We start from the raw sequence: 27,282 nt of genomic DNA, 5'->3' as shown, positions 1-27,282 counted from the left end.
GAGACAAGATTATAAACTTACAATTCGGTTCACGAACTCCTATAAATATTCACGGAATCGCATATTAAAACGCGCTATCGTTAGAGTGACCTTCTTGCCCCTAGTTCCCCTATATGGCATTTCAAGCTTATTGCTTATAGCATATTAGATTTTTGACTGCTCTCAACTTAGTGTCCTATGAAGAACTTCCAATCAGATTCAAAGTGTCTATGTGAATCATGCATAATCTATTGCCGAGTAATCCAGATGTTCAAGGTTCTTCAAATCGTCCTGGAGTTCAGATGATTTATTCTGCTAGATCAACCATGACTGGGATAAAGTCTGTAGTATCGAAATATGTCCTAACAGATTCATAGTATCTATATGGATAATGTTTAATTATTTCCACGTATACCAGACGATCTAGGTTCTCCAAATCGTCCTGCAGTTCAGATGATTTGTTTTACTAGATCAACCAAGACTGGGATAATATTGGTAGTATCGAAATATCGATTTGGAAATCCTAGAACATTTGGCATACACGAAAATAGGTTGGCATGTTCCTTATAGACAGTGCAACTGCAAATTTGTTTGGACATATTTTGATACTAAATATATTGAATAAGTCTTGGGTGATCTAGTAGAAAAAAATAATCAGATCTCCAGAATGATTCCAGAAACTATAACATCTTCTTGTATACGTAGCAATAGGTCGGCCACGATCCACATAGACACTTTGAATCTGTTTGGACATATTTCGATACTACAGACATTATTGCAGTCTTGGCTGATATAGTAGAACAAATCAACTGAACTCCAGAACGATTTGGAGAACCTAGAATATCCGGTAAACCTGACAATTACTCGCATATATACGATTCGTGTATGATTCGGTACCGAAAAATGCTAAGTTCATATTGAAAAAAAAAAGAAAATGTCTCACATTGGACAGTCCCCAGGGAATTTCCGTGTAAATACGGTGGTACTTATGGAATTAAGATCATATCTCGATTATTTGCAGGTTGTTTGGTTTGAACAGGTAAAAAATTGAAAGCCAAATTAACAACAAAATTGATGACAGCAAAATAATCCGGGACGGAAAACGCTGAGAAGCTGTTCCGAAGACAAGTAGAACCTCCACGAGGCGTCCCATCATTCGTTCCGTCATTAGTTCCATCATTCGTTGAGTCGCAACGTTGAACCTGACTATTGGCCACGAGAAGGCTTGCCATCAAAAATCGACTACATACATCCGAACATTTGTTTATCTCAAGTCGACGGAAGACATTCCGCGCAACTACCATAAACCGGACTAGTTCATGTTGATGTTCGTCAAGCTTCGTTTACAATTTGGACTTCTACATCAACACATGTCAGGCAGCCTTACGCTTACACACTGTGTAAGGTTCAATTGGCTTAAGGTTCAATTTACTTTCATGCATTTTTAAAAAATTCAAAAGCAGTTTTTTTCGACGCATTATTTTAGATTGCAAAAAGCTCGCGTCATTTTGTGTAAAATATCAAAAGGAATCGAATAGTGCAAGCTTTTTGCAATCTGAAATAAGGCGTCGGAGAAAACTGCTTTTGAATTTTTCCAAAAAGCATCAAAGTAAATTGAACCTTAACTTGGTGAGTTCGTTCCATTTTGTAAATTTTTATCTGTTCAAACCAGCAACGTTGGGAGATCACCTTTTTGTGGTACGTTACTGGTATAAGATCTACCACCGAACCCTAGTCGTTACAACTTTTCCAGTAATCAAAGGATTACATTTTAGTGCTTGTTACTTTTTATGACTTGATAATAGTGACAAGACTCGGTTAGTGACCACCGCTGTTAGGCATTTCTATATTGTATATTTCAAATTAAAAATATTGTTTATGTTAATAGAGTTTACATAATCCTTTTCCCTTTGTCCTTCTCCTTTTCCTTTCCCTCTTCTCTTTTCAGAAAGCGAGTAATGGCGCTATAGTCATAAGCCATAAAAGGCTAGGACAAGAGTAAGTGCTCATGTCCCAACCGACAGAAGAAAATGGATCATCACTTAACCTTTCTAGCATTGATTCTTCCAACAACCAACCAATTATATAATTACCAAAATCGGAACGTACGGTACGAGATGTCCACGTTTCATCCATTTATTGGATTCTGAAGCATCGTGTTTAAATCTTCGATTTAAACAGGCCCGATGTTTTCTGAATCATCTTGTCCCTTAAATGCTGCACAGTAGGCCTGGCCGTTTTGATAGGTGTGACGCATCTTTGATGTGAAACTATCAAATAGACAAGAAAAATTATGGAGGTATATCCATCATTTTCAAGGACGCTTTCAAGAACTGGCTATGTTGGTGTTATATTAGAGATTAGAGAATGTGTTGACGTGACACTCGCTTTGACGGAAGCCGAGAAATCCCAAAAAACTGTCTACGTAGTTAATGAACAGCCCCTAAGCGTACTACAACGCGGCTCTCAAACAAAGGAGTAACAAGTATGATAGGGTTAACTACTCCATTTCCGGCCTATTAAGCACAACCCGCACTTAGTTTTTCTTAATCTAGCGTAGTTTAGCACCAAACGGAATGTTATTATTACTGATGATGGCTTCCAAATTTATTTACCTTTCCGTACGTACCATAAGATTTCATAAAGAGAAACAAATTGTTGAGATATTGTTAAAAGTCAAACACTGCTTCTTGACACCAAACTCGGCCTACGGATTCTAAACTCGGCCTAACGCATTGAAACGCGATCACGCGTTCTTATTGACTTCGTTCGGTAGCATTTGAACTAAAGTATCGTACCAAATGCATAATCTACCTGTTAACTCCGAAATCATGGATTTATTTGATGTTTTCTGCTTGATAGGCCCAAAATGGGCGCTTAGGTCGAAGCAGTTCTCTACCCTACTATCACTGCTAGACTAGATCTTTGGTTTTCTCACGCAGTGGTTCATCAGAGAGGGGAAGCTCAGTAATCCCCATTGCCTGCCCATGGCGCCATTCTTTCGCGGCATGAGCCAGCAACGCCTGCCATAAACCATTCACTAATGAGATACTAACTGACGACCATATTAACCTAGCTGCCAGGTACGTTCCAGTAAATGATCAAACGCTGGATGCAATTGATGTTTTCTAAGGCCGTGACTATGCTCAAGTCATCCTTCAATCCTGGACCTGATGGAGTTCCATCTGTATTTTTGAAAAGACATATTGCTAGCTTGTTAATTCCGCTTCTTCGCCTGTTCCGAATGTCTCTCTCCAGTGGCACATTTCCATCTTGCTGGAAATTTGCGCACATGTTTCCCGTCCACAAAAAAGGAAGGAAACGAGCTGTGGATAACTATCGAGGAATTACATCGTTAAGTGCCGTTTCGAAGCTATTCGAGCTAGTGATTATGGAACCGTTGCTGTCCCATTGCAAGCAGTATTTGAGTGCTGATCAACATGGGTTTACTGTCGGCCGCTCTACAACCACCAGTCTGCTGTGGCTCACATCGTATATAACCGAAAGCATGTCGGATCGGGTTCAAACGGAAGTTATTTATTCAAACCTATCCGCAGCATTCGACAAGTTGAACCATACTATTGCGATTGCTAAACTCGGCAGGCTCGGTGTATGCGATAATCTTCTGAGTTGGTTTCGATCATATCTTACCGGTCGCCATAGGAGATTGCAGATCAGCTAGCTTCTTCGCCACATCAGGTAGCCACATGGGACCATTGATTTTTATACTGTACTTCAACGACGTGCATCTGGTCATCGAAGCTCCTCGGTTATCATATGCAGATGACTTCAAAATCTTCCTACGAATCTGCTCCATTGCTGACTGTCACTTTCTTCAACGTCAGCTGAATGTATTCGCTAGTTGGTGCAGTTTAAACAGAATGGTAGTGAACCCAGCCAAATGATCCGCTATTACGTTCTCACGAAAACAACAACCGATAATATTTAGCTATGACCTGCTTGGCTCGACAATCGAATGCGTGAATCAGGTGAAAGACTTGGGTGTGATCTTGGATACGCAGCTTTCATTCAAGCAACACATTGCATATGTTGTCGATAAGGCGTCAAGAACTTTAGGGTTCATTTTTAGGATAGCTAAAAACTTTACTGATATCAGGGCTGGTAGTGCTGATGCGATATAATAGTAGTGACTTTAGTGACTAAAATTAATGGAAATAGTGACTTTTAAATAATAAATAAGTAACCAATAGTGACATTTATATGATGACTCAGAAGCTCAAATTAGGTTTAATATTGGAATAAACTGTTTTTGTCATGAAACATAAAATTACATTTCATCAATTCCTCTAATTATATCGAAACTCTCAACGGAATCTCCTATGAAGAGCACTTGAAGTGATTTGAATAATTTTCCTTTGGTTACGTTATACATTATGGCCAGCAAATAGCAATTTACGGATTTTCCCGGAGTTTTTTTTTTTATGTTGCTTGTTGGGCGTTACATAATTTTCCGCTTAGAATAATCTTGGACTTCTCCTATGAATTCTATTGGAAATTCAATTCGTATTCTCCTCAGAATTTCCATGGTATTTCCTCAGAATTCAAAAAAAAAAAAATCCATCTCCATCCATCTTTGATATTGAACCCTCAAAAGCCGATTCCATTGGAATTCTTCTCGGAATTTATTTCGAACTTTTAGACTTCTCTTGAAAGTATCATCAGAAATCATTCCAGAATTCTTTTATAACTATCCGCAGAGATCATCTATGGAGTTCGTGGGATTTACATGGAATTCTCATCAGAGCTCTCTTAAAAAATGTCAGAAATAATTTTAAAATCTTATTAGACTTGGACCTGGAATCCTCATTCAATCATCATAGAATTCTCTCAATTATATTGGAATTATTTCCAGAATTGTTTCGGAGCTGAATTTTGCATCTTTAATAATTTAAATTATAATCAAAAGTAACCCTCGTATGTGCCAGTGTCAGGGCTGGATTTATCACCTCCGTAAGCCTTCAACCAGGTTTAATTATATGGATAAACCTGGTTAAAGATTTCAACGGAGGTTAAGAAATCGGCCCTCAGAGCACTTAATTTTACATGAGACTTTCGTAGTGCGTACTTTGGTATTCTTCTCAAAAATGTCTTGGAAATGTCATTAAAAATTGTCTTAAAATGTCCTTTGAAGTTCTTGATAATTCTTCGAAGACTTCTGAAAATCTAGCACACAAATACCCTTGAAAAGTTTCTTAGGTTTAGAATTTAGAACAGATATGCATAATTTTATCATTTACTCTATTTTAGTTGTGAAAAAGTGACTTTAGTGACTATTTTTAGGGAAATAGTGACTAGTGACTTTTTAGTGACTGACTGCAAAATAGTGACAAAGTCACTAAAAAGTGACCTGCTACCAGCCCTGTGATATCTACTGTCTAAAATCTCTCTATTGTTCGCTTGTTCGATCGACACTTGATTATTATTCAGCGGCTTGGAACCCAAACTACAACAACGGTGCCGAGAGAATTGAATCTGTTCAACGTCGCTTTCTTCGTTTTGCGTTGCGTAGATTGCCTTGGAATGATCCGTTTCGATTACCCAGTTACGAAAGCCGTTGTCAACTTATCGACCTACACTGATAGGCAAAATAAAGTGCCCACCCCATCATTTTTGAAATTTCTCTCATTTATTTGGTTCAAATTCAAATAAACACACCGTAGTCTGTTTCGATGTCTTACCTTTATTATTCTTTTAAAGTTACACCTATGGAATACTGAAAATATAAAGTTTTACTTGAAGTAAAAGAAAATCAATTTGGATTGAAAAAGAAAACAGTGACAAAAAAAAGTGCCCACTTCAAAAATCGGTATGTTTTCGATAAGTTTCCATCGGAAAACCCCTCGATTGTTTTTGTTTTGAAAGTTTGACATGTATTGAAGCAAACGGGTGGAACTGGTGCATTTGTACACGTGATCGCATTTGAATCAGTTGAAAAAAATGGAGGACGTAGTGATTTCGAAAGCAATTCCCGTGTGTATCCGAAAATTGGTTGTTCGTGATGTGCAAAACGGTGAATCGCACCGGTCTGTCGCTAGGAAGTACAATATCAGCAAAACAGCGGTCGGGAAAATTCTGCAGAAAATGAAATCGTTCGGATCAGTGGTGGATCGCCCTGGCAGAGGCAGGATGCGCAAAACGGATGCGAGAACGGACACCAAGATCATGCGTGAAGTGAAGAAGAACCCGAAGGTAACTGTCCGCGAGATCCAGGAGGCTCTTCAGCTAACAGTTTCCAGTCGAACTGTTCGTCGCCGTCTCGTAGCACAGGGGTTGAACAGCAAAGTTGCTCGGAAGCGCCCATTTATCAGCAAGGCAAACAAAGTCAAACGGCTTAAGTTTGCTAAGGAGCATGCTGATAAGCCCCTAGAGTTCTGGAAAACGGTTCTCTGGACGGACGAATCAAAATTCGAACTGTTCAACCGGAAGCGACGGGTTCGTGTGTGGTGTAGATCGGGTGAGGAGCTTCAGGAGCGCCACATACAAGGCACGGTGAAGCATGGAGGAGGAAATGTGATGGTCTGGGGGTGCTTTTCGTGGGGTGGAGTGGGAAGCCTGGTGAAAATCGACGGGATAATGACGGCAGATTCCTACATCGACATCCTGCGGGAAAATCTGGAAGTTTCGCTGATCCAGACGGGCCTTGAGGAGAAATTCGTATTCCAGCAGGACAACGATCCGAAGCATACTGCCAAGAAGACTAAGTCTTTCTTCCGGTCATGTCGAATTAAACCACTGGAATGGCCTCCACAAAGCCCGGACCTCAACCCCATCGAGAATTTGTGGGCGATTCTCGATGCCAGGGTTGACAAAACTGGTGTTACCAATAAAAATAACTATTTTGAAGCCCTGGAGCGCGCCTGGGAAGAACTAGATCCACAGCACCTGAAGAATCTAGTGGAGAGCATGCCGAAGCACCTGCAGCTGGTCCTGAAGGCCAAAGGAGGACACATTAACTATTAGGCTGGTATTCTTTTACTTTATTTTATGTTTTCTGGAGTTAAAATGCAGTGGGCACTTTTTTTTGTCACTGTTCTTTTTTACACCCATTTTGATTTTTTTTTCTTCGAGTCAGTCTCTTCTTTTTATCTGGTATTCTATAAGTGAAACTTAAAAAGAATATAAAGAATAAGATATAAAAAATACTACAGTGTATTTACTTTAATTTGAACCAAATAAATGAGAGAAATTCAAAAAATGATGGGGTGGGCACTTTATTTTGCCTATCAGTGTAGAACTTCTCCGGACTAGAAGAGACACAAGCAGAGCCCTAACCTAACCGACAGAATGCGCCGACCGTTTCGTAATAACCTTATGCTAAGACTGCCTCTACGTCGCACAAATTAAGGAGCATACGGTGCGATTTGCGGACTGCAGAGAACACTCAACAGAGTTGCATCTGTTTTCGACTTTTATCTCTCCCATGATGCATTTCGTCGAAAGTTTTCTTCTGTTTTTCGCCGGAAGGAGTAACTGACTATAAGATATATATTTTTAACTGTTTTTTAACGTAGGACTACGTCTTTGATTTCTATATGGGGGTACACTTTGTGAAAACCAAAAATGGAACATGTAACAAATTAAGAAAGATTTTGAACGTTAATAACTCAGTTGCCCCTAGTCCAATTTAAATAATTTTATCACCAATCGATCAGAAATATGGCTACGTATCGATAACAATGCTTCCGAATGTTGATTTTCAACAAGATACTATTGAAAAACTGGTAAATGTCCAGCATTGTCCAAAAGCGTCGAATTAACTAACAAATCCACGAATTGCCTACATGCATATGCTGCTTCCCCAGCACAGTCGTCAGAGAGTAGTAAGTAGACGAAACAAGTCGGAAGTGGCATTCGCCTCCGATTCTCGGGTGCGTGCGAATAGGGAGGAGAGGATGGAATTGCGTAATATTTTGCACACTCATCGCCATATTCTAGTCTAGTCTAGTCTAGTCTAGTCTAGTCTACACATATACAGCCAGTACTTGAAAGAATCCTGGAAATGATAGAAATACATCTATCATTTTCTTGTCATTATTAATGAATGTTTACCATGTCTACTTAATAAGTATAGACAGTGGTTAACATTTAATCCACAGGTAATCAAAGAGCGGGGACATACCGTACCAACCGCTCCGTATGCAGGATTTGAAAATAGGCTATATAAATCGTTGGGAGTGACAGAGCTAAGAAAGTTAATGTACACTCCTTGGTTGTCCGATCTCCTGGGATGGAACACAGGTATTTACCCCTTGTATTCGAGCGTACAGTCCTCCCTCCGTACAAGCGTGGACGGCACCGCCCACACTCATCACCATATTCAGAACCAAACGCCGTGGCGGTGTCTGACGTATCTCCGGTTTGATTTACGAGGTGTGCTGAAGGTGTTCCTGAAAAATGAGATCCGTGATGCTGTAACCTACACTAAACACGCCAAGCGTAAGCGGCCATGGATTTCATCTACGTTTTTGAAGTGACAGAGACGCACTCTGTTTGGTTTCGGAGGTTAAATCATCTTTGGCAACAAAACGGCTCTTTTCAGGGCCACCAAGCTTATTACAGTAAAGAGTAGGAATAGAATTCATCTGCCTGTTTGTCCATATTCAGAACCAACGATCACACAAAATGCTCATGTAATCAAACTGGAAGCAGCGGTACAAATTATTTTGATCAACCTTGATCAACTTTGAATCGCCACGGCCGGATATTTTCGATGGAAGAAGCAACAATCTAGCATCTAATTCGACGAAGACGGCAGGAAACAAATTTTATGAAGCCGAGTTATTTACGAAAGAGAGTGTCAATGAAGAGAATCGATCAATGTAGATAGGACCTATTGAAAAGTGACGCGAGATTTGTTTTCCGTACTAAGCTCCAATGCTACCGACGCCAGGGAGGCAGCTCCCAGAGATGTTATGCATGTTGCCGGTGGCGCCGACTGAGATTGGACCCAAGCCTGCTGGGGTGAGAGGTAATCAAGCTAACCACCGGCGCCGATATCTATCACGGTGAATGAGAACGACCCAAATTTGAGTTTAGTTATCTCAGAAATAAGAAATAAAGTGCAGGAACTCAGCGATGAGTAAATTTGCCTCATGTTTTCCCAGGTTTTTCCGGGGAAAAATTCCCGAATTTGAGAAAAGTAAAGATTGGATTCACTCAGTCTATTGGTACTACTCCGAGACTGAGTAAAATTTTCGTCAATATCCTCATTTCCTGGCAGATTTTTTAGGTTTTCCACAGGAAACCATGAGACAAATTTACTCATCGCTGAGTCCCTACACTTCTGGCGATTATGAGTGAACTTAACTCAAATTAGGGTCGTTCTCATTCGCCGTGTACGCAAAAGGAAAATAGCCAGTGTCGCTACTTGATAGCAAACTACTCATAACGGGAGGAGTCTTTGTAGCTTTTATACCACTTGGTTGCACATCATTCTGCTTTAACCTAAAAAGATATAAAGCAGCGCTGCTGTCTGGTATCAGCTCATTGTCGCTTCGGACGGCGTGGTCAGCAATAGCAGCTGTAGGAAGGTGTTTAGTCCACTTTTCTATAAGCCAACAAGCAACAATTGACTGGTCGTGGCAAAGGAGGTGTCAATCGTCATCGTAAATTCTTCGAGATAACCACCATCCGTCGTCTGGCTCGCCGTGGCGGTGTCTGACGTATCTCCGGTCTGATCTACGAGGAGTGCTGACGGTGTTCCTGGAAAATGAGGTCCGTGATGCTGTCACCTATACTAAACACGCCAAGCGTAAGTGGCCATGGATGTCTTCTTCAATAAAACGGCCATCAAGCTTACATCAGTAAAGAGTTGGAATAGAATGTATCTGTGCTTGATTGTCCATATGCAGAACCACAAGCCCCCAACGACCACACAAACTTGGAAGCAGGGGTGCAAGTGATTTTGATTGATTCTCGTAATCAACTTTCTCTTTGAAAAAGATTATTACAAATTTGGTACGCCTACAATTCAAAAACGGAAAGAGTTGAGATAGGAGATATTTGATCAATTGAAAGAACTTAATGCTCTTCACATTTATTCCGTCTACTAGCGGTCGTTCCGTTCGTGCCCCTAGGCACAGACCCTTCTACTTTTGACGTAGGACTACGTCTTTGATTTCTATATGGGGGTACACTTTGTGAAAACTGAAAATGGAACATGTAACAAATTAAGAAAGATTTTAAACGTTAATAACTCAGCTTCCCCTGGTCCAATTTCAATAATTTTATCACCAATCGATCAGAAATATGGCTACGCATTGCTTCCGAATGTTGATTTTCAACAAGAAACTATTGAAAAACTGGTAAATGTTCAGCATTGTCCAAAAGCGTTGAATTAACTAACAAATCCACCAATTACCTACATGCATATGATGCTTCCCCAGCACAGTCGTCAGAGAGTAGTAAGTAGACGAAACAAGTTGAAGTGGCATTCGCCTCCGATCCTCGGGCGCGTGCGAATAGGGAGGATGGAATTGCGTAATATTTTACACACTCATCGCCATGTTCAGAACCAAACGCAAATTCTTCGAGATATTCACCATCCGTTGTCTGGCTCACCGTGGCGGTGTCTGACGTATCTCCGGTTTGATTTACGAGGTGTGCTGAAGGTGTTCCTGAAAAATGAGATCTGTGATGCTGTCACCTACACTAAACACGCCAAGCGTAAGCGGCCATGGATGTCATCTACGTTTTTGAAGTGACAGTGACGCACTCTGTTTGGTTTCAGAGGTTAAATCATTACCAACATTGGAAACACAACGGCTCTTTTCAGGGCCACCAAGCTTATTACAGTAAAGAGTAGGAATAAAATTCATCTGCTTGTTTGTCCATATTCAGAACCACCGACCACACAAAATGCTCATGTAATCAAACTGGAAGCAGGGATACAAATTGTTTTGATCAACCTTGATCAACTTTGAATCGCCACGGCCGGATATTTTCGATGGAAGAAGCAACAATCTAGCATCTAATTCGACGAAGACGGCAGGAAACAAATTTTGTGAAGCCGAGTTATTTACGAAAGAGAGTGTCAATGAAGAGAATCGATCAATGTAGATAGGACCTATTGAAAAGTGACGCGAGATTTGTTTTCCGTACTAAGCTCCAATGCTACCGACGCCAGGGAGGCAGCTCCCAGAGATGTTATGCATGTTGCCGGTGGCGCCGACTGAGATTGGACCCAAGCCTGCTGGGGTGAGAGGTAATCACGCTAACCACCGGCGCCGATATCTTTCAAGGTGATATCACGGCGAATGAGAACGACCCAAATTTGAGTTTAGTTATCTCAGAAATAAGAAATAAAGTGCAGGAACTCAGCGATGAGTAAATTTGCCTCATGTTTTCCCATGTTTTTCCAGGGAAAATTCCCGAATTTGAGAAAAGTAAAGATTGGATTCACTCAGTCTATTGGTACTACTCCGAGACTGAGTAAAATTTTCGTCAATATCCTCATTTCCTGGCAGATTTTTTAGGTTTTCCACAGGAAACCATAAGACAAATTTACTCATCGCTGAGTCCCTACACTTCTGGTGATTATGAGTGAACTTAACTCAAATTTGGGTCGTTCTCATTCGCCGTGTACGCAAAAGGAAAATAGCCAGTGTCGCTACTTGATAGCAAACTACTCATAACGGGAGGAGTCTTTGTAGCTTTTATACCACTTGGTTGCACATCATTCTTCTTTAACCTAAAAAGATATAAAGCAGCGCTGCTGTCTGGTATCAGCTCATTGTCGCTTCGGACGGCGTGGTCAGCAATAGCAGCTGTAGGAAGGTGTTTAGTCCACTTTTCTATAAGCCAACAAGCAACAATTGACTGGTCGTGGCAAAGGAGGTGTCAATCGTCATCGCAAATTCTTCGAGATAACCACCATCCGTCGTCTGGCTTGCCGTGGCGGTGTCTGACGTATCTCCGGTCTGATCTACGAGGAGTGCTGACGGTGTTCCTGGAAAATGAGGTCCGTGATGCTGTCACCTATACTAAACACGCCAAGCGTAAGTGGCCATGGATGTCTTCTTCAATAAAACGGCCCTTTTCAGGGCCATCAAGCTTACATCAGTAAAGAGTTGGAATAGAATGTATCTGTGCTTGATTGTCCATATGCAGAACCACAAGCCCCCAACGACCACACAAACTTGGAAGCAGGGGTGCAAGTGATTTTGATTGATTCTCGTAATCAACTTTCTCTTTGAAAAAGATTACGACAAATTTGGTACGCCTACAATTCAAAAACGGAAAGAGTTGAGATAGGAGATATTTGATCAATTGAAAGAACTTAATGCTCTTCACATTTATTCCGTCTACTAGCGGTCCTACGTCAAGCTTCCGTTCGTGCCCCTAGGCACAGACCCTTCTACTTTTTCATTATAGTTGATAAGGTTAACATCATTGGGGCTTCATCCAGCCTGTTGATGTAAAACAACAATAAAACAATAAAACCTACGGTCTCCAACACTTCACTATAGAACATGAAATTAAGGTGGTTCGCTGTGAGATCCTTATTCTCGCTACCACTTCGAAACTTTAAGTGCACAAATATAAGCTTCCACGACACGTACTACAATGAAACCGTTAATCCACGATTGCTGCGCTGCAGCATACATGCAGTAGCAATTTCAGGTGAAATGGAACTCTAATTTCCGAGATGTGTGTAATTGAAAATTCGAGGTGGAAATGCATTAATAGCCTACGTGGCGGCCATTTGTGGACTCTACAAGGAATCACCTTAAGCTCGCCCACCAGCAACAAGGTGCAAAAACTAGCCAAGGGGAGGGATACAAAAAAAAAAGTTGATTTATTGTGATAAACGTAAGATTTTCAACTTTTCCCTAGTGATATTCATGGATAGTAATATCAAAGCTGATATCATGCCTACTACGAATATCAGTTTCGGAAGTGAAATTCAGTACTAGACCAACATCTTACATTCAATTGGCATTGTTGACAGCACGCAGCACAGGTTGGAGCTGAATAATAAACGAATTCGCTATTAGATGTCCAGTCTACACGACTGTAAGAAACCATTTTGAAATAGCAAAATAATTGTTTCCCTTTAGATCCGATTACGTTGAGATCTTCTTAACCGTTCAGAATATGGTGCTTGCACGGTATACCCATAGAGGTAACTCTAAGACCAGAAGGTCCCGAAATAACGTGCTCAACTTTTTGGCTCAGCTCTGGTACTATCTTCGGTCCCAAGCTAATCGATTCACCCCTCGAAACATAGGAAAATCCACTAACCACTCATCTGTCAAACTTTCATAGGAAATCAAAACAAACATAGTGTAGTACTGGAATTTATACTAGAATGGAGTACGTTAGTCGATTTGCTTGGGACCAATAGGCTAGTCAAGTAGTGAGCCAATTTAAAATCGTTAGTTTCGTATTGATTGTTGGTATACCTATTCAAAGTATCACGATTGTTCGTTATTTAATTTGTTTTTCCATTATGCTGACCGAAGTTTGCTTCGAAAGCACGAGATAGGTACCTATGCTTCAATTCGATCGATAGTCCTCATTTTGTTACATTAGTAATATTACAATACACATCTCTAATTGCTTGATGGCATTGATAACAAACACCACACGCAGTATCCTTAACGTTCTCTGCTACCATAGCCTGCGCCACTCAGTCACAGATTGTGACAAAAGCAATCACAATCAGATTTTCAATCCCGACACTGATCAGTGCGTGTGTGTGTGTGTGTGTGCGCCTCAGCGAATGTATGTTTAAGCTATGTAATAATCGAATATGAAACAAAAAGAGCGATAATAACAAAAGAATAAAGACACCAAAACGAGCCCCACATTAGAAAGGAGCCCAAAAGTCGTCTTTACTACCGAAGGCGACCAAGAGGAGCCCCACAAAATGTCTACAAAACAACACTGACTTGACTGTAGTAGCAGTTGTTGTTGCTGATGATGTTATTATTATACTTATACGGTTGCCCTGTGTTGGAATGAACCGATGGGGATGGGAACCATCTCTTCTTCCCTATTTCATTCATTCCCTGTAATTTCCCGACCAGAAAGAAACACACAAACACTCACCTTTTTCTCTGTCGGGTTATTATTCTTTCGCTTTGGTTTCACGTTCAGTGTTCCTTATTTCCCGTCCAGAGCTGGAGCTTCTTCGATTTTACACACAGGAAGTGCCTTCCTTGTTGCTCGGCTGTTTCCTTGGCTGCGGAGAAATTTCGCCTCCTCCGCTCCACTCCAGTTGCTTCTGGTTTCTTTCCTTGCTGCCTTGTGCTTGCGCTTCTGTGTGTTTGAAAAGTCAAAATGTTAGCCCCAGTTTTCTCGGATGGCCTCCGCTGCTCTTCGCTTGGCGCTTGCTTCAATGGTTGTAGATTTTCAGCATAAATTTCGCTTGCTTGCTCACCTCTCCAATGGCCAATAATTTCGCTGGCCGCGGTGCGCGAAGGCAATTTCAATTTCAAACTTGGCTCTGAAAATCGCCTCGCTCTCGATCTATATCTCCTCGGACGTCTTCTTTTTTACCTCCGTACACAGTGTGCACGCAGAGTCAGTGTATCGACGGCGACGGTGACGGACGACGAAGGCGATGATTGGTGATGATGATGGTGGCGCACACCAATGCAATCCGTTCTTCCTCACACGCACTACCGACACACAACGTAGCGGGCAGACTGCACCACCACCACTACCACTGACCGCGATGAGCTTCTGCTGCCGATGCTACTGCTAACACGGAAGAGGGGCTCTCCTGTTTGGATTGAGAAAAAAAAAAACAACGAGAAAAGGAAACAATCAATGATTGATTATTAATTTCGTAACCAGGGAAACTGGCAACACGGATTGATGGGGATCAGAGAGGATCTAGTCCGATGAGATATGAAAAGGCACACTCCGTCAACAGCGGGAAAACGAAAAAGACGTCGAATTCACATTGCGTCACATGTTTACATCACTTTGGGTCTAGTCTAGACTCTCTCTCTCTCTAATGGGGATTCTCTCCTAATCCTGATCCGTTACGGTGGAACTTTACAGGAGCCAATGAAGCATTTTTGTTTACGCTTCAGTTGCATCGGTTCTCAGTGTACAAAGTCTTTCATAAGGGCGCTTAGCAGAGTGAATGCGAGAATTTTACAACCGCAGCTTTAAAGCCCAGTTTAAATACGTCAGAGTAGAAAGCTAGTAGGAAAAGTCGAAACGACTCTAAACAATAATTCGACAGTGAGCATGCATAAGGGCCTATACGCGATGATCGATTCTCTTCGTCGATTTTCTCTTTTGTTAATAACTCGCTAGATTTAACGTTTCTCGGTGCGTTTGCTGTTGCTTTTTATAGCCAATACAATCTGTTACTACTCTGCATTGAACAAATTCTAGAAAATTGTTTCGCCTAGCTGTAGCAATGCAAAGAGAAAATCGATGAAGAGAATCGATCATCGCGTATTCGCCCTTATGAATGCTCACTGTCGAATTGTTGGAAATATGGCTCTTATGCTGTGCCATCCCTACACTTGCTTGACAGCAGAGTATATAAAGAAGAAGAAGAACGCCCAGTTTAGATGATTCAATTCATCAATTGACCCCGATCTGATAGTCATTGTTCAGTTGACTTGACATCGAACAGAACAAGTCTGACATCGACCAGTTTTCTGGACGTTTATTTCGCATTTCAATGAATTGAACGCTGAACCAAGGGTGGCTGTCAAATACGAACAATCGTCGCCTACCTCGCATAACTGGTTCCAAACGTAAACAAGCAATAAGAAACCTACAGCGTTTGTTTACGTTTGGAACCAGTTTCATACAAGAATGATCAGTAGGCTGATTTGACAGCACGTCCCCCCCAGCGCTGAACTAAATCATCAAACCAGGCAACAAGATTCAACTCGATTGTACCAACCAGTGGAAAATAACGATTTGAAATTGACTAACACTGGACTAGCCTATCGGTCTCAAGTACATCGATGAACTTACTCCATTCTAGTCTAAATTCTAGTACTACACTATGTTTTGGTTCGCTATGAAAGTTTGAGGAGTTCCAGAGCTGAGCCAAAAAGTTGAGCACGTTTCTTCGGGACTTTCTAGTCTTAGAGTTACCTCTATAATTGTACAATTGTACTGCGAAATGAACGACCGGAAAGTTGGTCGATGTCCAACTTGTGTTCGCTTCCCTAATAAAAAAAATACCATACCCAAACGATAATCCAAATTATAGAACGATTCCACAAATGATTTGGATGATACCCTGAACACGTCGTTAAGCAAAATAACTATACAAATTTAGGGTTTATAGTAATAGACCAACAGAAGGTCTGCTAACTAATTGAAGCACCCCTCGAAACTTAGGAAAACTAACGAACCTCTCATTAAACTCAAATTTATAAGGCGATTCAAAACAAACACAAATTCTAGTATGAGAATGGGGTACGCTGGGGACCAATGAAGTCAATACGAAGCATCATAGTTCTGGTTATGTCTTGCATCGAAACTACGAATTACATATACAGTACTTATTCGCTAACTGAGCGTTCGTTAACTGGGCTGGGTGGGAGTGGGGTCATCTGTTTTGCTTACTGAACAGAAACCCATGCGATAAATCCCGTGTTACTTCATATCATGAAGTTTTAGAGTCAGAGTGTGTATTGTGAAACTTGTCGTTGGCGTCGGTGTGCGGTTTGAATGGTTACAACTGGATCATAAGTGATGTGATATGAGAGCTCGGTGGCCCTAAAGCGATCGTTTTTGCTTTCTGAATAAAACATAGAGGGTTTAATATCGGTCCCTTTCACATTCAAGATTCGTTAATCACTTTCTTTCTAACATGAGCACATCACAGTGTTCTGTTTACCAAAATTAACGTCAACACTTTCCTTAATTATTACAACTCAACTAATATATTATAGGTCAATTATTTACATGCATTCGGACGCGGCCGGCGCTGGCATTGCCTAAGTTGTAAAGTTTGAAATCACCAATTTTTACACATTGAGAATGATATATAATATATCTAGTGCCAATCATCAACTGTTGGTTCTCTGTGTAATTACAGGTGACCTGGCAATCATGCTTGGCATACACATTTTTGGTCACGAGCTGCTCATTTGCTAATAACTTTGCACACAGTAGACGAAATTCAGTTCTTTTTGAAGTATTAGATAATAGAATAGAGTTAAAGCTTGTTATAGATACGTAAAAAATAGTAGGTTTTAGTTCTAGTAATCAGCTGTGTTTGTTTTCGCATTGCCAAAATGAAGTGAGAAATGCTTGCTACACATCTCGTACTTTTAGTTTAAAAATTCAATCGTGTTGATTCAAAAGTTAAGATTTAACTACTTTTGGCGTGTCTATAGTAAACTATGATCCTACTCCATCACTTACTTTAAAGAAAACCTAATTTCAACATCTTAGTGAAAAGCTGTTAACAAATGAGCAGTTGGTGTGTAAAACTGTGTATGCCAAGCATGCTGGCAATAACGGAGTAGCAACCGTGGGCGATCAATCATACTCATGACTAAACTCTTCTCTCTTATTTTTTTCACAAATTTTCCATGACCTGATGCATACACGACTATTCGACTTAAGCGCCACCAACGCCGACTTCCCCACTTAAAAACCCTCTTTGACAACATGATGGCGCTGGCGTTGCACAACTTACACTAGACACTAAGTGCCGGTAGCGCCCCGGGACGGTACTTTACAATCGAGCTTCTCACTCTTCTTAATGTTTTTGAAGAATGCCCTTCGGAAAGTTGTGCGTCGTGTTTGACGGAGTTGACCAATGATGCCAGGAATGTAAAATATTTTTTCTATTTTAATTTGGATTTTATTCAGAATTTCTACCGCAGTTTAGCAGCTTGTACATCCTTTTTGCTCAACACAATAAAAACAACCATAAACAAACAACAATATCCATGGCTTAAAACACACAGAGCACTCAAATTTTCAACTTTCCTTTAGCAAATATAAACCATTAACAACGCCACTGACGTCAACATTGATTCCGACATCACTGCCAGCAGAGCTGCCAGGTGGTTTTATAAAAAATCTGTATCCACTCTAATTAAAAATCTGTATTTTCTGTATTGACGATTTTTTTCTTAATTAATCATGTTTTGTTGTTTTACAAATACAGTGCATACAAAATAACCATAAAAAGTGCTTAACCACCTATTCGGGCTATCGTACTAACCATACGGAATATAATTGCACCATTTGTGATATCGTCCGTACTTATTTATAAGAGTGATATGAAGCCGTTTGAAAATGTATGGAGATTTTAGTTTCTATTCATTATCTTCCTGATAAGCAGTTTTAAATGCAAAAAAGTGAACGAGTTCATTACTATTTGATATTTTTAATATAGATGAATACAATTAATTACATCATTTGTGTGGTAGTTACACCGAAAAGTCGAGAGATGTCGCCCCGCCAGTGCTGGTAAAATCATTTTTGCAGTATGGAGAATATCAGAAAATCCGCAATTTCTTACGAAATACATTTTCAATGCAAGTAAAATGTTTACGAGTACTTGTATTTGTACCATTTTAATGTGCAATGTGTAAGAGATGAACTAGCCTATGGCTAAAAATCTCTATAATAAAGGAAAAAAAAAAAAAAAAAAAAAATTTTAATGTGCTCGGGCACTTTTTTTGTATTTAACATGCATGCTTATATTGGAAATATTCAATTAATACTGTAAATCCCCATAATCCACATGTAAAGCACAACAATTAATTTTGGAGAGAAGGGGGTACGCTAATAAAATCGAGAAAGTTATTTTGTTTTTATAAATCAGTGCTAACATTTGAAAACGGCACAAAAGCCATTTGTAAACAAATGGTTTGTGGGCCCTTTACTCACTACTTGAAGTAGACCCACGAGACACAACAGCAACATCGGGTAGGGGAAATTTTCCCCTTCCTGACGATGCTGTTGGTTTGCGTGGGCGTTCTTCGGGTAGCGAGTAAAGGGCCCACAAACCATTTGTTTACAAATGGCTTTTGCGCCGTTTTCAAATGTTAGCACTGAAATTTTGAATTTTTTTTCTCAAGCATTTTATAAAAATCTGTATTGTAATTTAAAAATCTGTGATAAATCTGTATTCTGTATCGGGTCTGTATTAAGATTAAAAAATCTGTATAATACAGATAAATCTGTATAAATGGCAGCGCTGACTGCCAGCCAGATTGATGCGATCCCTGTCCTTTTTATTCCACGATTGCTACTGTCAAATCGACCTATCAGAAACTGGCCCGGATTTGACAGCAGCTCGAAATCGCTACCCGATTCTAGACCCGATTGTCAACACCCGTCCCAGGTAGCGCCGAGCTAAAAGAAAGAGGAGACAACTGGCTTCTTTTTGTCTATGACATGTTCTTCTTCTCTCGCGGAAACTACCGTGCAAAAACTATTTCATTATAGGCGACGCACTCGACTGTCAAAATACACGAAAATAGATTCCCTGTTGTAAAAATTCTCGCGTTTCTATACGGTTACCCGACCAATCAGACGCTGGGGTTCGCATTAGACAGAAAATTTTGTTCATAAAAGTCCCCCTATTGTCTCCTCTTCCTCTTAGGCGCCGAGCTGTAATTTTCAACAGAAAATTTATAGCGCCAAATTGGTCGAAAGTGTAAAATTTATAGAGGAAATCAAGAGATGCTAGGGCCACGTAACGGCGACGTTCTCACTTATCTTTACACAAGTTTCTGGTGGAAGTTGGACGTCTGTTCTCTGTGATACACGGCGACTCAACTGAGTCACTCAGTTTGTGAGTAAACCTATCTTACTCATTTATGAATAACTGAAGAAAAATTATGGTGGCCGTGCGAGTTTTACTCACTGATTCGAGTTTTACAACGGGAAAAGAGCTCGAATCATGGGTTTAATATACTCACTTTTGTTTACACTTCGTTTACTCACTCGGTGAGTAAGAGTTACTCACGGTCACAAAGAAAAGGTTCTCAGTTGTACCACTTTTCTCTACAAACAGAAAACTATACCAACTGGTAGAGGTATCACTCCCCTACCTGAATGAGTTGTTAGTTACCGAGATTGAGCTGTTATTCGCGAGAACTCGGTAATTTGAAGTAACTGTTTTCACAAATAAGCTACGCCCTAAATTTGAATCACACCGGACATTAAATTGATTTTGATTTGAATTCCTTTCCAATCGACGGAAACCGCGTTTGATTCGTCAATAATTGTCAATAATTATTATTATTTTGGTTCAAGGATTATTTTTGATAAAACCCACCAGCATTCAGCCCACCGTGTAATGGCAACACAAAGAACCTTTGCTACCTATGTGTTGGTATCACTTGTAAACTCTCTACACCTTGGTTCCACTCTTCATGGACACAGTGTAGCCATATTGGTATTAGTAAAGGCAAAAGTGAATAATGCACATGTATGCGTCGTACATCGATATGGAGCTACAGCTCTGCTGTGATGGCTGACTCTGTACGGGACGACGACGACGACGATGGCGAAGAAAAGGAGCACCACGAGCACCCCTTGAGCGATTTGAGGGCAATCTAAAATCGAAAATTTCCTGCTCACCTCGATGCGAATGCAACCAATTTCACTCGAATCACAAACTAAGAACACTCGCACAATCAATTTCAACCATTTCGAGCGGTTTTCCGACGATTTTGCAGGTGAAAATGCGACACACAGTGACCACGAGCGAAAAAAAACCTTCGAAAAACACGAGCTGCTGCTTCACTGGGCTGGCAGAAAATATTTTCTTCGCTTTTCTTCTTCACACACACACTCTCATCAGGGTACTGCTTTTTCTGCTGCCTATACGAGAATATTGAATATTGGGAAGACCTTTTCCTGTAGAAGGCGACTACACGAACACAGCCGTATGAGCGGAGGTAATCGGATCGGATCATGAATGCACAAAGTGTTAGTTTTCAAGATACACACATGCACACATTTTCTGAAGTGTAAGATCTGACAGCATAAATTTTGTAGTTTTGCTCTAAAACAAACCACTGGGCTCGTAAAACACTCATAATAAATTATGCACAGTAAAAAGGAAGCCCACGAAATTTGAGTTCTGAGCTGTCTTTACCTCACACTGTAGCCTCAAAATACTCAATAATGACTATAAAATACGCATTTTGGAAGTAACATGGGACTACCCATTCAACCCATTTATGAGTAATTTTTACTGCAAAAATGATTAACAATTATTGTTCATTTATGAGAACATATTCTCATGAACGAGTAAAACTTTTTGAGTAGTCCCAATGGTAAACTTGATTACCTCTCACCCCAGCAGGCCTGGGTTCAATCCCAGTCGGCACCGCCGGGATGTTCTGAGGCATAACATCTCTGATCACGTCTTCCTTCGGAAGGGAATTAAAGCCGTTGGTCCCCGGTTCATGAGTTGATGGGTTTATATGTAGGGCATCCGTAGCATTTGTGCTCAGCGTGGAGAACAAGATCGACGGAAAACAAATCAAGGAAAAAAAAGATATATCTTTAATTTATTATTATTATTCACTTTTGGATCAACAATAGAAAAGAGCCCATCAGTATTTGAAAACAAACCATTCTAAAGCCCTTTTCTCACAAAGCAAAGGCCACCCACGCAAACCAACACCGTAATCTTAAAGGAGAACTCTGACGCCACAGCAGGAAACCGGGTAGACATAACAGTTTAAGATGCTAATTTCAAATAACAGACTCAAGTGGTAATTTTTATACGATAGATGAGGAGGAGAAAGTATATAATTGATAGTTCCGTTCAGAGTACGGCAGTGTGAAAATTGCATATAGAGACTAGACAGCGAGCTTAGGACAACTTTTAGGAAGGTACAAATCGGTTTTATCATCTCCCTTTACCAAACTCCCCCTTTGGAGAGGGGTGCCACCACTGGCAAAAAGAGATGAACGCCGGCCGCTCAAGTAGCAAGGGTGTGTTTGAAACAGTTCTACCGATTTTTTACCGCACTTCAGTTGTTATTTGAAGGAAGGCATCCAGTCGTAGGTTTGGAAATTGCCAGGGGGTAAGTCACTCTGCCACCTTGTGACTGTGCTGATTGTGTTTCTTGTGTGTTTTTCGGGTGTTTCAGGGTGTTTCTGTTTCGAATGAGCTGTCAAAACGTCAAGCGGCAACATACAATGTTTACTGGCAACCATGACTTCCACATCGCTGAAAATAACAGATCCCCCTGCGATCGTCGTTGTTTATTGGCGTTGACGGTGACTGTATACAGCTATAGCTCTTTACTCCTATGGTAAAATCCTGTAAAATCCAATAAGCAAACGACAGTCTGTGCGTGATACATGGCGGAATTGATGCACATCTTCGCACCGGACCAGATCGTGGCCAAGTCCCGTTTCTGGTACTCCTGCGGCAGCTGCGTAAGTTCAAGAAGGCCACCGGTGAGATTGTCTCGGTCAAGCGTATCCTGGAGAAAACTCCGCTGCGCATGAAAAACTTCGGCATCTGGCTGCGCTACGATTCCCGTTCCGGTACCCACAACATGTACCGCGAGTATCGTGATCTGACCGTTGGCGGTGCTGTCACGCAGTGCTATAACGATATGGCTTCGCGCCACCGTGCCTGTGCCCACTCCATTCAGGTGAGTTGCTTTTTGGTAGTATTGACCCGGAAAGAATCACTGATGCGAATGTTTTCCCAACAGATTATCAAGATCGAATCGGTTGAGGCCTCCAAGACCCGTCGTGCTCACATCAAGCAGTTCCACGGCTCGAAGATCCGCTTCCCGCTGGTGCAAAGATACCACCACAAGCGCTACAGGAAGCTGTTCTCTTTCCGCCGACCGGATACTTACTATCAGTAAACCAGGAGCCGCCGTTCATGTACTGTTAATTTCACTCTTTTTTAGGGAGTAAAAATGATGAAGATCCGTAAGACACCATATGAACATTCTTCGTGATTCGTTGAGAAAGAAAATCCGTGAGTGGAATAAAAAGTGGATCCTACTGGTTGGAGGAAGTTGGTTCAATGCTTCCCTTGAGAACAACTATTTTGTGAAGATGGATGAGTTTGAATTGGCGATTTCATGCCGCATTAAATTTAGCAATGACGGAAATTCGTAATTGAGTAATGCGGTGTGAACATTTCAAAAGGGCCGAATTGCTTTTGTAAACAATGGCTTTAGACGTCGATTACTCGCGAATGAAAGCTCACAGCTGGTAAACTTCGCCCCGTACTAAGTGTATAAGACTGGTAGTTCTCTACGAGCACGAGTCTCTTGAAACGGATTTCCCATACAACGGAATAGAGAAAGGGGTGATCGACAAATTTGATTGTAATTTATGTAATATACGATACCCTGCTGGTAGAACCTTTTATCAAGTCATGGAAAATACATCATACAATACTTTAAGGCCCTCTTGGAGGCGAACCAGCCCAAGGCTGAAAGCCTCCCTAATAAAGTTAAATAATAATAATACTTTAAGGTCCAGCGGTGCTCAGCTGAAGGCATATGGTGGGCCATATTGTAAGTTTCTAAGTAAAGTGTCTTTAGGGCTATTTGTGATTATAGGTACTATTTTTAATAATATTAAACGGTTTGGTTATCAATAATTTTTATTTTTTAAAAGCATAAAACCGAAATTAAAAACGCAATGTATTAAAATATGATAAGGTTTCTTCAGACAAAAACCCGCTGCTCGTTGGACCCTCAACGTGCGTGACGTAGTTGTCTATGTCCAGCTAATGCTAAATAAAAACTTACCTCGTCCATGATGAACGGTAATAATATCACGAAATAAATTTACAAATTTTAAAAACAACCCAGGAAATAACCGCAGAATACAGATTAAAATATACGGTAAGTAGGGTAATAAGCGTAATAAGCTATATAAAAACCTACAGCAAAAAAATCGCTGATATCCTGGGTCACATAAATAAACCAAGCGTTCTAAATAATTTGGCAGGTTAGTTTGGTTTGTTTACTCATTTGAGAGGTTCAGATCAATAAAAAGCAGATCATACTGTCAAAAATGAATGATAAAATCAGATCATGGATTGGTCTATTATAAACAACATATGATGTAAACATTCTTGGAAGTAGTGCCAGGATTGATGAAAAACTATCCGTTATGTGGAGACTGCCTGGGTGGCAAGGTGTTTGGAGTGTGTCGGAGTGTGTTTTTGTGGGTGTTAACACAAGGTGGCAGAGTGACTTACCCCCTGTTTTGGGCAGAAACATTACTCAATCATTGTCTTTCAAGTACCTTGGGGTCTGGTTTGATTCAACGTGCACTTGGAATGCCCATATTACGTATTTGAAGCAAAAATGTCAGCAGAGGATCAACTTTCTCCGTTCAATTTGCGGCACATGGTGGGGTGCTCATCCGGGAGACCTCATAAAGCTTTATAAAACAACTATTCTCTCTGTTCTAGAGTACGGCTCTTACTGCTTTCTCTCGGCAAGAAAATGTCACCTAATAAAATTGGAACGAATTCAATATCGTTGTCTGCGTATTGCTCTTGGCTGTATGCACTCAACGCATAACATGAGTCTCGAGGTTCTGGCAGGAGTAACACCCCTCCAGAACCGTTTCTGGGAGCTCTCTCTCAGAATACTAATCAAATGCGGAGTGACGAACACACTTATAATTGCAAATTTTGAAAAAATTCTTGGGCTGAACACACAATCTCGATTTATGAGAATCTACCACCACTACATATCGTCGGATATGTGTCTTCCTTGTTATACTCCAGACCGTGCTCACTTCACCAATCGCAGTTCCTTAATTGAATATGATCTGTCCATGAAACAAGCAACTCATGGGATTCCCGATCAACTTCGACCTATTATTATCCCGCGTATTTTTACTGAAAAGTACCAACACGGCAATTGCGTGAAAAGATATTTTACAGACGGGTCACGTCTCAATGGATCCACTGGCTTCGGTGTCTTCAATGAAAACTCTAGCGCCTTCCGCAAACTTCAGGAACCTTGTTCCGTTTTTGTTGCTGAGCTGGCAGCAATCAACTTCGCATTGGGGATGATTTCCAACATGCGCGCAGACCATTACTTCATCTTCTCGGATAGTCTCAGTTCGATTGAGGCTATTCGGTCGATGAAACAAGGTAGGCACGAGGTAGGCACTCATCTTATTTCCTTTCAAAGGTAAGGGAGCAGATGAGTGTACTGGTCGAAAGATCATAAATGATTACCTTTGTATGGGTCCCCTCACATTGCTCAATCCCAGGCAATGAGAAGGCGGACTCTCTCGCAAAGGTGGGCGCGCAGGAAGGCGAAAGGCAAATTTCACACGATGAATTTTACCATTTAGTGCGTCAGAGTACCCTTTCGAGTTGGCAAACCGATTGGGACAATGGAAATCTTGGACGATGGTTACATTCAATTATTCCTAATGTTTCTTCGAGAGCGTGGTTTAAAGGCTTGGACTTAAGTCGTGACTTCATTCGCGTGATGAGTAGACTTATGTCCAACCACTACTCGCTAGATGCTCATCTCAATAGAATAAACCTCGTGGACAGCAACATAAGTCGGTGTGGAAACGGTTACGATGACATCGATCATGCAGTTTGGCAATGTACGGATAATTACGCCGCCACAGAGCGACATTTGAATACCCTTTAGGCCCAAGGAAGACAACCCTATGTTCCTATCAGAGACGTGTTGGGAACTCGCGATATCTGCTATATGCAGTCGGTTTATGTATTTCTTCAAATGTCTAGTATAAGAATTTAATTCCTTTGTCTTTTGTCTCTCTTTATTAGTTTTTGTATGTCTTGTCCCCCCGTCTCGATGAGTCTCATCGTCGCCCACTGGTCACCCACCATAGCCGGTCGAACTCCAGACGAAACTAGAACCGCACTACCATTCATACTGGCGACAACGCTCTGACGAGACAACGAAACCTTACCCCCAAGCTCCTCCCCTGATCCTATCCTTCGACAATGTACCTCTCTAACCTCGAGTAAGCCGCGAGTATTCGGCCCAACTCCTACTAGACATAGAATTAAGTGAATTTTGTTACAAACAAAGAACAATGAACTATCGGCTCCGTAAAGCTAACGCGATTGAGCCTTCCAAATAAACATACCAGTTAAAAAAAAATGTAGTTACCTTGCTTGAAATGTTCATCTACACTCTAAGCTACGATTACCTAAAATTATCGGTATTTTTTACCAATAAAAATCGTTACTTTTTGCTTTATATTGGCTATTTTTTACTATAAATTAGGACATTTTAACGTTAATTATTGGTAATCCACGATAACCGATAATTTAGGTATGTGCACTTTCTTCGATTATCGGTAATTTTTACCGATTTCTAGGTATTCTTTACCGACTTTAAGGTATGTGCATCTTAGCGTGTTGATCGATATTACATTTTTTTTTGCTGTGTAGCGTGTAGTAACGTTCAACCGCCATTATTGAAGCCGCTGGACATGCAATATAATTGACAGCATAAGATTTTTGGGAACAGTGCTGTCATTTTTTGTTTAGGGCACGTCATTTATCTTTCACACACACACATTTGCCCATTTCGGCGACAGAGAATACCAAAAAATCTTTGAGCGATTGAGTTTAAAACTAACGAAACAGACAAAATCTATCTCGAATCTCTGATCCAGTTAAAATCACATCATGGAGGCGTTGTACAGTGTTCCGTTCATGCTGTTTGAGGTGCCAAACTTGAAATTGAAGCGACCTTCCTGGTTCCAGCAGCCATCGGCAATGACGGTGTTCTCGTTTGTGCTGTTGTCTTACTTCTTGGTGACCGGAGGTATGCTTCATTGATTTTCTGGTGTTAGTTAATCGTATCATAAAAATAGTTTAACTCTCTACTTTAGGAATCATCTACGATGTGATCGTTGAACCCCCGAGTGTTGGATCTACAACCGACGAGCATGGCCATTCCCGTCCAGTAACATTAAAACAACTGCATGCAATCGATTCTTGGTCTAATATTGAGTATTCCTTCCTAGGTCGCCTTCATGCCATACCGAGTAAATGGCCAATACATCATGGAAGGACTAGCCAGTAGTTTCCTATTCACGATCGGAGGCCTTGGGTTCATAATCATGGATCAAACACACACTCCGGGAAAACCGAAATTGAACAAGATTCTCCTGATATCGATGGGTTTCATCTTCATCCTGGTGTCCTTTTTCACCACCTGGATTTTCATGCGAATGAAGCTTCCGGGATATCTGCAGCCTTAAATTAAGCTTAATAGTCATGTTTCATACTATATATAGTAGCATTTATTGTGCGTAATACACGAGTACGAATGACATAAATAAAAGTCTAAATCACAAAATCTAATATCTGGT

The 27,282-nt window shown here is 40.8% G+C and overlaps 2 protein-coding genes and 1 pseudogene across 2 annotated transcripts in view; 2 read left to right on the top strand and 1 right to left on the bottom strand.

Annotated features, from left to right (window-relative positions):
* The window catches only part of dco (discs overgrown), a 33,145-nt gene extending 12,426 nt beyond the window's left edge, over window positions 1-20,719 (bottom strand). Inside the window, exons 1-3 of the mRNA XM_065227556.1 lie at window positions 20,539-20,719; window positions 14,384-14,728; window positions 14,053-14,262 (exon numbers count right to left, since the gene is read on the bottom strand). The gene's annotated coding sequence lies outside the window, so the exon portion shown is untranslated. The remainder of the gene's footprint in view (window positions 1-14,052; window positions 14,263-14,383; window positions 14,729-20,538) is intronic.
* A 1,544-nt stretch (window positions 20,720-22,263) lies between these two features.
* The window catches only part of LOC135705755 (large ribosomal subunit protein eL20-like), a 227,496-nt pseudogene continuing 222,477 nt past the window's right edge, over window positions 22,264-27,282 (top strand).
* LOC135705884 (putative oligosaccharyltransferase complex subunit CG9662) lies at window positions 26,517-27,274 on the top strand. The gene is made up of 3 exons (XM_065227738.1): window positions 26,517-26,732; window positions 26,800-26,873; window positions 26,935-27,274. The coding sequence occupies exons 1-3, from the start codon at window positions 26,594-26,596 to the stop codon at window positions 27,169-27,171; spliced, it is 450 nt and encodes a 149-aa protein (XP_065083810.1). The 5' UTR covers window positions 26,517-26,593; the 3' UTR covers window positions 27,172-27,274.

The sequence above is a fragment of the Ochlerotatus camptorhynchus genome, unplaced genomic scaffold (genome assembly GCF_037179485.1).
Source record: "Ochlerotatus camptorhynchus isolate MF236.1 unplaced genomic scaffold, CSIRO-AGI_Acam_v1.1 ptg000274l, whole genome shotgun sequence".
NCBI lineage: Eukaryota > Metazoa > Arthropoda > Insecta > Diptera > Culicidae > Ochlerotatus > Ochlerotatus camptorhynchus.
The sequence above is the reverse complement of the archived record's forward strand: the minus strand, read 5'-3'. Positions and strand labels throughout refer to the sequence as shown.